The sequence below is a fragment of the Physella acuta genome, unplaced genomic scaffold, assembly GCF_028476545.2.
Source record: "Physella acuta isolate Inbredline_101_S28 unplaced genomic scaffold, ASM2847654v3 ptg000579l, whole genome shotgun sequence".
NCBI classification, from domain to species: Eukaryota; Metazoa; Mollusca; class Gastropoda; family Physidae; genus Physella; species Physella acuta.
The window spans coordinates 1,276,476-1,287,467 of NW_026732098.1; the positions used below are offsets into that span (position 1 = coordinate 1,276,476).

The window sequence follows — 10,992 nt, forward strand, 5'->3', positions numbered from 1 at the left end:
ATCTCTTCATATGCCGAGGTCACCGAAACAAGTGAACTCTACTTCACTTGCCCTAAAGACCGTCAGGTTTGAAAAGGGTGCTTTACTTTTATACCATAAAAGTAAAAAAGTTAAAGGCGGTATTCTATACTAGACGTTAAAAGCGGTATTCTATACTAGACGTTAAAAAGGGTATATTCCTTAAGAGGATGTAACGACTGCTAAAGAGCCACAACGCGAATGTGTACATTTGTGAGGTGGTTAACTTTTCCAAGAAATCCCCCCCCCTCCCCCTATGACACTAGGCGGCAGGGCACAGTAGACCAGGAGCGTAGGCTGCTGGAAGACTCGGGTCAAGGTCAGTGTGTCAAACACACACACACATTGTGGTTCGGGTTGAAGGAATCTAGCGACCCGTGTTATGCGAGGACGACCCGTGTAATGCGAGGACGACCCGTGTAATGCGAGGACGACCCGTGTTATGCGAGGACGACCCGTGTAATGCGAGGACGACCCGTGTTATGCGAGGACGACCCGTGTTATGCGAGGACGACCCGTGTTAAGCGAGGACAAGGAATCGATCATTTAATCGCTGGTTGACATCATTTGAAGAGTTGCAGTTAATATATTTTTTAAAGGTTTAATTAATACTATACATCGCCAGTAATAAATGTAACGTTAATTAATTCGACAAATATTTTCTGCACATTGGGGTCAAGGTTGAAGCGCCAATCGAATGTTATCGGCATATTTCAAGGGACACACCTCCAAGTCAAACGGTCACAGGTCCACATTTGGACGTGACTGACCTAGTTAGACGGACGAGATGACAGGCCATTGTCAAGACAATCAATGGGGTTTTATTCCAACTGTATAGGTGGTGGGGGAGGCATTCACCAATCTAGATCTCTACAGGTAGGTGTGACCACAGAGCAGGACACCACCCAACTCTGACCATCAACATCACTTGCACATTGTTACTTCCCTTGCAATGTTTCACCAATCACTTGCTTCACAACACCAACATCAGGATGGTGTATGCCTACTTCAAAACACCAACATCAGGGTGTTGTAGGCCTACTTCAAAACACCAACATCAGGGTGTTGTAGGCCTACTTCAAAACACCAACATCAGGGTGTTGTAGGCCTACTTAAAAAAAAAACACACAAGACACACACCACTCTAAAGCGCGTCAGATATACATCTAGATCTATAAAGTATTGTTTTGAAGTAAAACACATCATTACTATTTCCGCACAGGAAATCTAGGTCAGCCGGGCACAGCTTGGAAACTTTGCAGCGGGTCAATGAGAATTATTTATACATTTTAAAATGCAAATGACCTTAAATCGGTTGAATTTAACCATGCTACCAACATCCGTGGATATTTGTCCAGTCAGTCTAACATTTCATCAATTTGCCCACTTAAAGTACACACTAATTATCTTCAGTGATTGGTTTAACTACAGGTAGCGCGGCATGTGTGTAGTACAGTTTCTCAGACCTATCAGAACGCTAACATAAAACAAAGAATCTTGGTTTGGCCTTAAAAAAATCCGCGGCTGTGACGACTGCTGCGTGGTGATAGCCGAGGTCACACCGTAATGGTGAAACGTTATTCGGGACTACAAGCGTCACTTAGCCTCGTCGACTCTCGGCTATTTTTAGAATCTTTGAAAATATAATGTCCTTCAGTTCGTGACCTCACAACACACTACGGCGTAAACAGCAATGAACCAGATGGAACTAACAGTAACACGCTGTTATTTAGGTCAAATGGGGGAAGGGTAGACAAACAGACGGTATGACATTTTATCTAGGCCAGACTTTTATTTAAATATGACCTAAATAAAACCTAGTATAAAAAGTTTTGCTAGAGTTTCAAGGCAAAGTCTCTAATAATTTAATCAAACGGGTAGTTGTAGATCTGGATGAAAATAAATTCGAAAAACAATATTGTTCTCAACATGTCTGAAGTTAGATCCTGATTTGGAGCTTATAAACATTGAAGGCCTACTCCTTATGTGAGGAATGTACCAGTGGCTCATGCATAAATTAACATACAGAATTACTATAATACCATACAAGAAAGTTTAAAAAATGTTTAGAAAATCAATGCGCCAAATATTCTAGAGCAGTGTTAGTAATAGTAATTGGCAATACAAACTTGCACACAGCGTACTGTCTAAGCATCAGTATCATGACACTTTATAGTACACAAGGCAGTGGCGTAGCCATGATCGTCTCAAGGGGGGGTTCCAATTTTTACCCGGGGACAAACTTTCGATTTGCACCCCCCCCCCTCAAACTTTCGATTTGCACCCCCCCCCCATACTTTTTCTATATACCGAGGGGTCTATTGGGGGGTTATGACCCCCCCCCCCCCTGCAATTATTGCACCTGGAAGGTATACACTTACTGTTTTTATAATAAAATGTGTAAATTGGCAATAAGTTTATCATGAAAATTAGCTATAAAATGGACATAATACTTAATTTGTTAATTAATGTATGGTCTTGAAATGATGAAATGTACTTCCGTTTAACTTCAGAAAGCATGCCAGCTGTTAATATATGTGAGCTCCAGTGGCGTAGGCAGGGGGGGGGGTCATAACCCCCCCCCCATAGACCCCTCGGTATATATATATAAAGTATGAGGGGGGGTGCAAATCGAAAGTTTGAGGGGGGGGTGCAAATCAAAAGTCTGAGGGGGTGCAAAGCAAAAGTCTGAGGGGGGTGCAAATCGAAAGTTTGTCCCCCGGTAAAAATTGGAACACCCCCCCCCCCCCCCTTGAGACGATCCTGGTGAGCTCACCCCCACCTTCTGCCCCCCCCCCCCCCCCCCCCCTCAAACTAGATCTAGAAGGTTTCTCATTCACTAGACACATTTTGGAGCTAGGAAGAAAGGGTGAGTAGTCTAAATGTAAACAAAGCCTGAATGACAATGCAAGACATGAATGTTTTTGGTACAATATAAATAGGTCAGATTTTTTTCAGTCACATTTAATGTTACATAGTCTAGTTATGAAATATTATATAGCTCTTCTTTTTAAATCATATCCCCCCCCCCCCCCAGCATGTCAGTAATGTTACAAATGTTTCAATGTCCTACCTGCTTTAAATCAACCCCCCCCCCCCAGCATGTCAGTAATGTTACAAATGTTTCAATGTCCTACCTGCTTTAAATCAACCCCCCCCCCAGCATGTCAGTAATGTTACAAATGTTTTAATGTCTTACCTGCTTTAAATCATATCCCCCCCCCCCCCCAGCATGTCAGTAATGTTACAAATGTTTCAATGTCCTACCTGCTTTAAATCATATCCCCCCCCCCAGCATGTCAGTAATGTTACAAATGTTTCAATGTCCTACCTGCTTTAAATCATATCCCCCCCCCCCAGCATGTCAGTAATGTTACAAATGTTTCAATGTCCTACCTGCTTTAAATCATATCCCCCCCCCAGCATGTCAGTAATGTTACAAATGTTTCAATGTCCTACCTGCTTCAGTGACAGGTGAGGCCCTGTCTGTATCTATTGTTGGAGAAGAGATGGTGAGTAAATTTTCCATCATTTCAGAAATCTTTGAGTGGACAGCTTTTGACTAGTAGTGACTGGTTTCAACTCTTTTTCATTCAAATGTAGTAGGTTTTGTGTAGTTTTAAGAAGGAATGTTGATAAAAACAATGTAAGGCAGTTGATTGGTTGGTTCTAGAACTTCTGGTACCCACTGGGGTCTCACAGGGAAATTACAAAATATGGAACCGGGTGTAGCAACAATAATCTTCAACACAATTTCACCGGGCTGAACTAGTTGTACAACCAAAAATAGTAAAATACTTCACAGGGCTGAACTAGTTGTACAACCAAATATAGTAAAATACTTCACAGGGCTGAACTAGTTGTACAACCAAATATAGTAAAATACTTCACCGGGCTGAACAAGTTGTACAACCAAAAATAGTAAAATACTTCACGGGGCTGAACATGTAGGCAGGAACTCAGTTTAAAAAGTTGAACACAGAACGAGACCCAAAAAACTTGAAACAGTTATTTTAAATGAAACAAGTAATGCATAGAGTATACACAGATAGAATTCACCGGGATTGACTAGACTTGGGATTGAGCGTTACATCTTACAGCTGTAGCTGTCTGATGCTACAAGTGTTTAGTATGAGTCAATTGTATTATCCTCCACAGGCAGATTTCTTTCATTGTCCTTCCAGTGGCCACAGATTCAACTTAATACCTCACAAACTGCTCAAATGATAAAAGTAAAACATGACTGAAAGAACAGAGAACACAATTTGCTTTTTGTCGGTTTCTACTTATTTTTCTGCAAATAATATGGATTAGGTTATTTTTTAATTAACTTAAATTCTTATTTTACTGAGAATATTCCTTATTATTAATTAGGTCTAAAATTGATATCAATAAAGAATAAGTTGAATATCCACTTAGATTGCAATATAACATGATTAAAACAAGGTAATTAGCTAATATTGCAAATTATTTCCCGATTGTAAAATGGTATAGCTATAACTATAACATAAAATAGATCTAGATTGGATCTAGGTTAACCATCTCAACTATAATTTTTCAAAAACAAAAGTGATTTTAGCATCTATGATTTAATGACTGTTAATTAAGAAAACTAGACTTTACCACTGAGAGTACTAGATCTAGATTTTCTAGACCAATGGTTCCCAAACTTTTTTGAGTAGCGACTCCCTTTCATAAAAAATAAGTGACCCAAGACCCCCATAGAATTATAAAGTATAAATTAGTAAGGAAATTAATAAACACCAAAATAAGATTTTCTAGTAGAATTTAAATTATTCTAGATAACTGTTTTAATATGATGGGTGAAATTAATGCTATTCACTAGCCTCAACATTCGCGGTTGAGTTTTTGTTAACGCCAGCCTCATGTCATTCTCAATATTTAATTTATTTCTTTGTTTTGTTTTTAATTGGAGTAGTGTTGAAAATCCTCTTTCACAAAAGGAACAAAACTCGAATGGCAATCAATGAATCAATCAATGTCACATTTGGTTTTGATTAATGCAGACTACACCAAAATTAAGTAGGTTTTCATTCAACACAGTACGTGACACGGTATCATTCCGCAAATGCATGAATTTATCTTGTAACTCATCAGGAATGTTGGTAATATCAAGGGAAGCAGAAAGTGAGTTACGTGTCAATGCAGATTCTTCTTATTTCAGCTTATGGAAATAACGTCGCTGTTGGTTTTCAAGAGATCCAAGATGTCCAAAAATCGCTTTTTTCACATTTTTATTTATCTCACAAATGGCAAAATTTCCACGACTTATTTTTCTCTCCAACCACTCTTTGTTGTTAAAAGTATATCAAAAGGTTGTTTCCCTTGCACTTCCAAGAACAACTTGATTTAATCTTGCAATTTAAAAACACGCTTCACATTTCCATTTGACAGCCAGTGTACTGTAGTATAGAAAAGCAGAACCTCGTTATCAGAATTCATGTCCTTGCATAGTTCTTTAAACTGACGGGTGTTTGGGGCTGCAGATTTAATATAATTTACCACTTTTATTATCAAATAAGTACCTCTATCAAAGGAGTCAGAAGAGTCTTCCTGGCGAAGGCACACTGGTGTATCATGCAGTGGATTCCCCTTGGTTAGGGAGCTAAAGCTTTCACTTTATTCTAAAAGCCTGATTTTGGCCCAAGCATAGATGGTGCACCATCCGTATAAACCCAAGTGTTCCCACTGTAATCCTCCAGTTTAAAAAAAACCTATTTATTTTCTCCATGATATCTTCATAAAATAGCAACTTCTTTGCTATCATCTGAATGAATATATTTCACAAAGAAAACCAACTGCAAACATGAACTCACGTCTGTTGATTTGTCAACTTGAAAAGCAAACAACGGTGAAGGCTTGATTTCATTCAAAATTTGTTCTTTAACATCTACGAACATGCCTGCTATATGCTGATGAATAGTATTATTAGACAGAGATATGTGTTGCATCTTTACAACACTGGAATCCCCAATAATTTATTTCACCATGTTCAACATGCAAGGTTTGATAAGATTTTCTCCTATTGTGTGAGGTTTTTTGCTTGGCAATTTCTAATGCTACTTCATATGATGCTTGCACTAAAGCTGTGTTTTCTTGGTGAAAACTTGCTGTTCGATCAAGCCTATGATGTTTGCAACTAGCTTCATGCCGACGAAAGAACTCCTTTAACATTTTTGGTGTGTTCCGAATGACTCGCCTAAATGACGTTTCAGTTTTGCAGGTTTCATAGACTCATGACTGAGAAGGACTTTGCACAGTGCACATTCTTTCTTCTCTATTCCATTTATGTTAGTAAAGCGAATTTCAGATATTCTTCTAAATATATGTAAATTTTTTTTATTGCTAGGGTTTAGTCTACAAGTTGGCAAGACCTTCGGGTCGCGACCCACAGTTTGGGAACCGATGTACTAGACTATGACATTACTAGAGCTAAACTAGATCTAGAAATCTAGGCCTAACCTAGAGTTTTTTTTGTATAATGAATGATCAGAGAGTAAATCTAGATATATTTGGACTCATTACATTTGATATGTAGATATCTGATATAGATCTAGAAATCTAGTCTTGTACATAGCCTAGTAGTAGTAAAATTACTAGATTTCTAAATTTAAATTAATTTTAAGTTAAAAGTAGGCCATATTTAATATTTACTAGATCTAAATCTATTTAGAATCTAAACAAGATCTATAATCGAGACTATTTTACAAAAAAAAAAGAAATTTAAAAAGCCCAATCAGGTGTGAGATAGATTCTAAAAAAAAGTTCAGTGGGTGGTGGTATGACAAATTTTAGACTTTTCAAAACTTAAACAATTTCACTACAATACAGATCTAGAATGTTTACTAGCCTACTTTTCATTGAAAGCAGATTTAGATCTATCTAGATCTTTAATTACACTAAGTTTATTAAGCCAAACCATTGCACTATGTGTATCATTATTTGTTGAAGCCTCAGTTCAATATTGGTAGATCTAAGATCTAGAATCTAGGTTGAAATCTAGATCTCTACTAATTTTTTTTTTTTGGTTAAAACTTAAGAAGGCCTAAAATTTACTTTTTTTTTGCCATGTAGATCTAGGATGATTAGGTGAATGTGTTGCCTCCTCTTGAACTTAATTATTTATAACACAAAGAAACTGATTATTTTTTCTATAGCCTAAAATAATTGAATTCTATAATTTAAATGTTTGTTGTAACATTTCATGTGAGTGGGGATGGGCTGGGTGGTCACTAGAAATAATATACAGAGCTACATGATGGAAATGTTATATTAGGGAGTCACACTTGTTATCTGATATAATCCTAACTGGCATGCTGACCAGCTCATACAGTTATTATAAGATTATAAAAATTACAAAATAATACAAGTCTACTAATACTGTTTTTGGACAGATAGGATCCAGTGTTAGGTTCTTTACCAACAACCTGGCAAAGTATCTTTTTGGACTTTTTGCACCATGGGGCTGGAAAAGTAGAGTTCACCTGTTTCAGTGACCTCTGCATATTAACAGATAGTGTGGTCAGCCACCCTGCCACCTTTGCTTCCTGTGAGTCAGGTACCCATTAGAGCTGGGTGGTCCCTGAGACATCCTACAGATTCGAGCATTTCAGGTTAGCAGGGGAGTATTTGACCCTATCTCTTTAGTACATTACATTTAATATTATAATATATTTAGAAATAGACGTCGTCCTAATTAAAAAGTTTTGCAAATAATTATATTGTGGGGCCTAGAGTTTTTAGTGGGTATATTTAACATTATTAGGCCTATACAATATTTTACATTATTGGTGCCTATGCACTATGACTAAATCTAGATTTTCTAGCCCTTATTTAATGACTACCTTTATTAAATACATTTCTAGATCTAGATATGCTAAAATTTAAATAACGTTCTACAATACAGATCTACGGATATTTAAATGATAGAGTCTACTCTAGATCTAATCTTTCTAGATCTACATCTAGTCTAGATGTAGATCTAGAATCTAGATCTAGTTTCTAGATCTAGATATCTAAAATCTAGATTCTAGATCTCTAGGTCCTAAACAACATTTCAACGAACTTTTGAAAAATAGATCTAGATCTAGAATATTTAGATCTAGATCTAGAATCTAGATCTAGTCTAGACTCTAGATCTAAAATCTAGATCTAGATCTAGATCTAGATTCTAGATCTAGAATCTAGATCTAGATCTAGTCTAGATCTAGGAATCTATAACTAACTAGATTATAGAATCTATAACAAATACACAGAATATCCACCAGTTATCACACACAATAGAAATGGCATCTTTATACTTCTTTTGCTAACAGAATCGTTTTAATGTTGAGTAATGTCTTTCCTAGATCACTCACTCACTGAACGACGGCCGAACAACACACAAACACACGTAAAAGTGGGGCTAAGAGAGAAAAACAACCCAGTTTTCAGCGACCCAGTTTTACTTCGTCCCGCCTTCACCCTGCCCTCCCCTCTTGGTAATAGACTAACGGCAAGCACTGGGTGAAACTAGGACGAGGCCCTATCAGGGATAGACGAAGAAATAAATCAGGAGAAAGGCGGTTAGGTGGCTTACTTCTTAAAAATTATTGTGGGGTTATGAATGAACCTAACTTTTGGATAAGCCTCCAGTTTGACAGCAAATTTCCATGTAGATCTATGTGTACCGAACGTTCGCAAGCGATATTTTAGTTCTTGTTTTTTTTTAACTATGACTCAAATTAAAAATATAAAAAATCGATGCATGACAAAGAAAAAAATTGGCCTGGTTAACTGGATCCGGGCAACATAACGGCCAAGTTCAAACCGCGTTGACCTGAGCCTGAACTAAGGAGCACTTTACAACTCATGCTTTCAGAAAATGTTAAAATTAAAATTATATTTAGGATACATTTTTTCTGCTACTTGATCTAGTAATACGTTAACGGGTGGGTGTCTATTTTAAAACTTGCATTTGAATTAAATTGAATGAAAGACATTTAAAATACCAGAAATATATAAATCTATTTAAATCAACATTGATCTTTTACAACGCTGTTGCTCTAAGTTTTAGTATTATTTACGTCCATTAATATGGTGGCATATAATTAAAAGGTTAACAATATCATCAAAATACTAAAATGGTAAAAATAGAAATATTGGAATTTTCGTTTGTGGTGAAAGGGGAGGCAATCCATTTTATATTTGGGATCTCAGTATTATTTCCCTTGGTCTATAAATTGCTTCAGTTTAGAATTTATTTCAATTCATGATGTTTAAAACAGGAGCTACGCGTTTCATTGGAGTGGGGGAGGGAATTTCAAAAGTAGGAGAGCCAAAATGTGTGTGACCACAACCCAGAAAGCATTTCATCAGCTCTCAGCTATAAAAGTTGATAGACCCGCACCCAGAGGGTGGGGCGGGGTGACACCATTAAGGGAGGTTGGTAACACCAAGGCAAAAAAATAGTAAAAAGTACCGAAGAAAAGTGCCTTTTTGTCAGCCAATTAGTGATTAATTAAAGTTAAATAGTCTATTAAGTACCTATAAACAATTATTGCAAAAGTGCAGGGTATTGTAGGCCTACACACACGCACACACACACACACACACACATATATATATATATATATATATATATATATATATATATATATATATATATATATATATATATATATATATATACATACATACATAACACGGTAGTCAACATGTAACTCTCGTAATGTTAAGTCATGTGTAATGTTTATATTTATAAGGTGGTCGTGCAGTGTGGCGGAACTAGAAAAAAAGGCCAACCCGCAAAAAAAAAATTTGCCCCCATCCCATATATTATATATATATATATATATATATATACACAAAACATATGAACATAGGATACTGGCCTGATCGGGTTTTTAAAAAATGTCTTTTTTAAAAAATTAAAACAACTTACAACATCTCATGTGTGTGAGTTCATTAGTCTGTTATGAAAATCTGTTTTATTTTTTGTCTGCCGTAATATTTATTAATTTCGAGACTGTCAAAGGAAAAAGAAATATCAAAGCTTTGTATGTGTAATGGTTTCTCGTGTTATTTTTATGTCTTTTTATATTTATATATTAATTTTCCATTTTATACTATGTCATTCTTTAGTATGTATTTAAAAAAAATAATTAAGAGAAGTAATTGCTTTTTAATTGTGTAGTACAAATCTATTAAAAGGAGCTTATGAGCACCCCTATTTGACTATTTAAAAAGGGAAATACGTCATCTTTGACAATGGTTTAAAAACAAAGGGAAAAAGAATAATTATACAAGAGCGTAGGATGGTGTCATTAGAATAAAGATAACCCAACCGCAGCTACAGTATTCTTTTAACAAAACAACCACCAAAATAAAATTATTATGGTCGGCTGTGGGCCCCTAAACGGCGTGCCCCTCCCCCCCCCACCCCCGCATTGCGGGGTCTGGCGGCACTGTAGTTCCGCCCCTGGTTCGGACGAATATGTACAATTTGGATTCACATGTATAACGGAACTTATTGGGAGTCATCGTCCTATTAAAGTGCATGATTTGCCAAGTTGAGCAATTCTGGTCTAACTCCTCAAATCAGGGGAAAGAGTGAGGTTAGAGAGGTAGGGACAGAGTGAGGTTAGAGAGGTAGGGACAGAGTGAGGTTAGAGAGGTAGGGACAGAGTGAGGTTAGAGAGGTAGGGACAGAGTGAGGTTAGAGAGGTAGGGACAGAGTGAGGTTAGAGAGGTAGGGACAGAGTGAGGTTAGAGAGGTAGGGACAGAGTGAGGTTAGAGAGGTAGGGAAAGAGTGAGGTTAGAGAGGTAGGGACAGAGTGAGGTTAGAGAGGTAGGGACAGAGTGAGGTTAGAGAGGTAGGGACAGAGTGAGGTTAGAGAGGTAGGGACAGAGTGAGGTTAGAGAGGTAGGGAAAGAGTGAGGTTAGAGAGGTAGGGAAAGAGTGAGGTTAGAGA

General features: G+C 37.1%; 1 protein-coding gene across 1 annotated transcript in view; it reads right to left on the reverse strand.

Moving 5' to 3' along the window:
• The window catches only part of LOC131946979 (uncharacterized), a 48,662-nt gene extending 40,212 nt beyond the window's left edge, over positions 1-8,450 (reverse strand). The window contains 2 exon segments of the mRNA XM_059308041.1: positions 3,478-4,233; positions 8,318-8,450. Coding sequence (XP_059164024.1) covers positions 3,478-3,550 — 73 coding nt within the window. The 5' untranslated portion in view covers positions 3,551-4,233; positions 8,318-8,450.
• Positions 8,451-10,992: the final 2,542 nt, after the last annotated feature.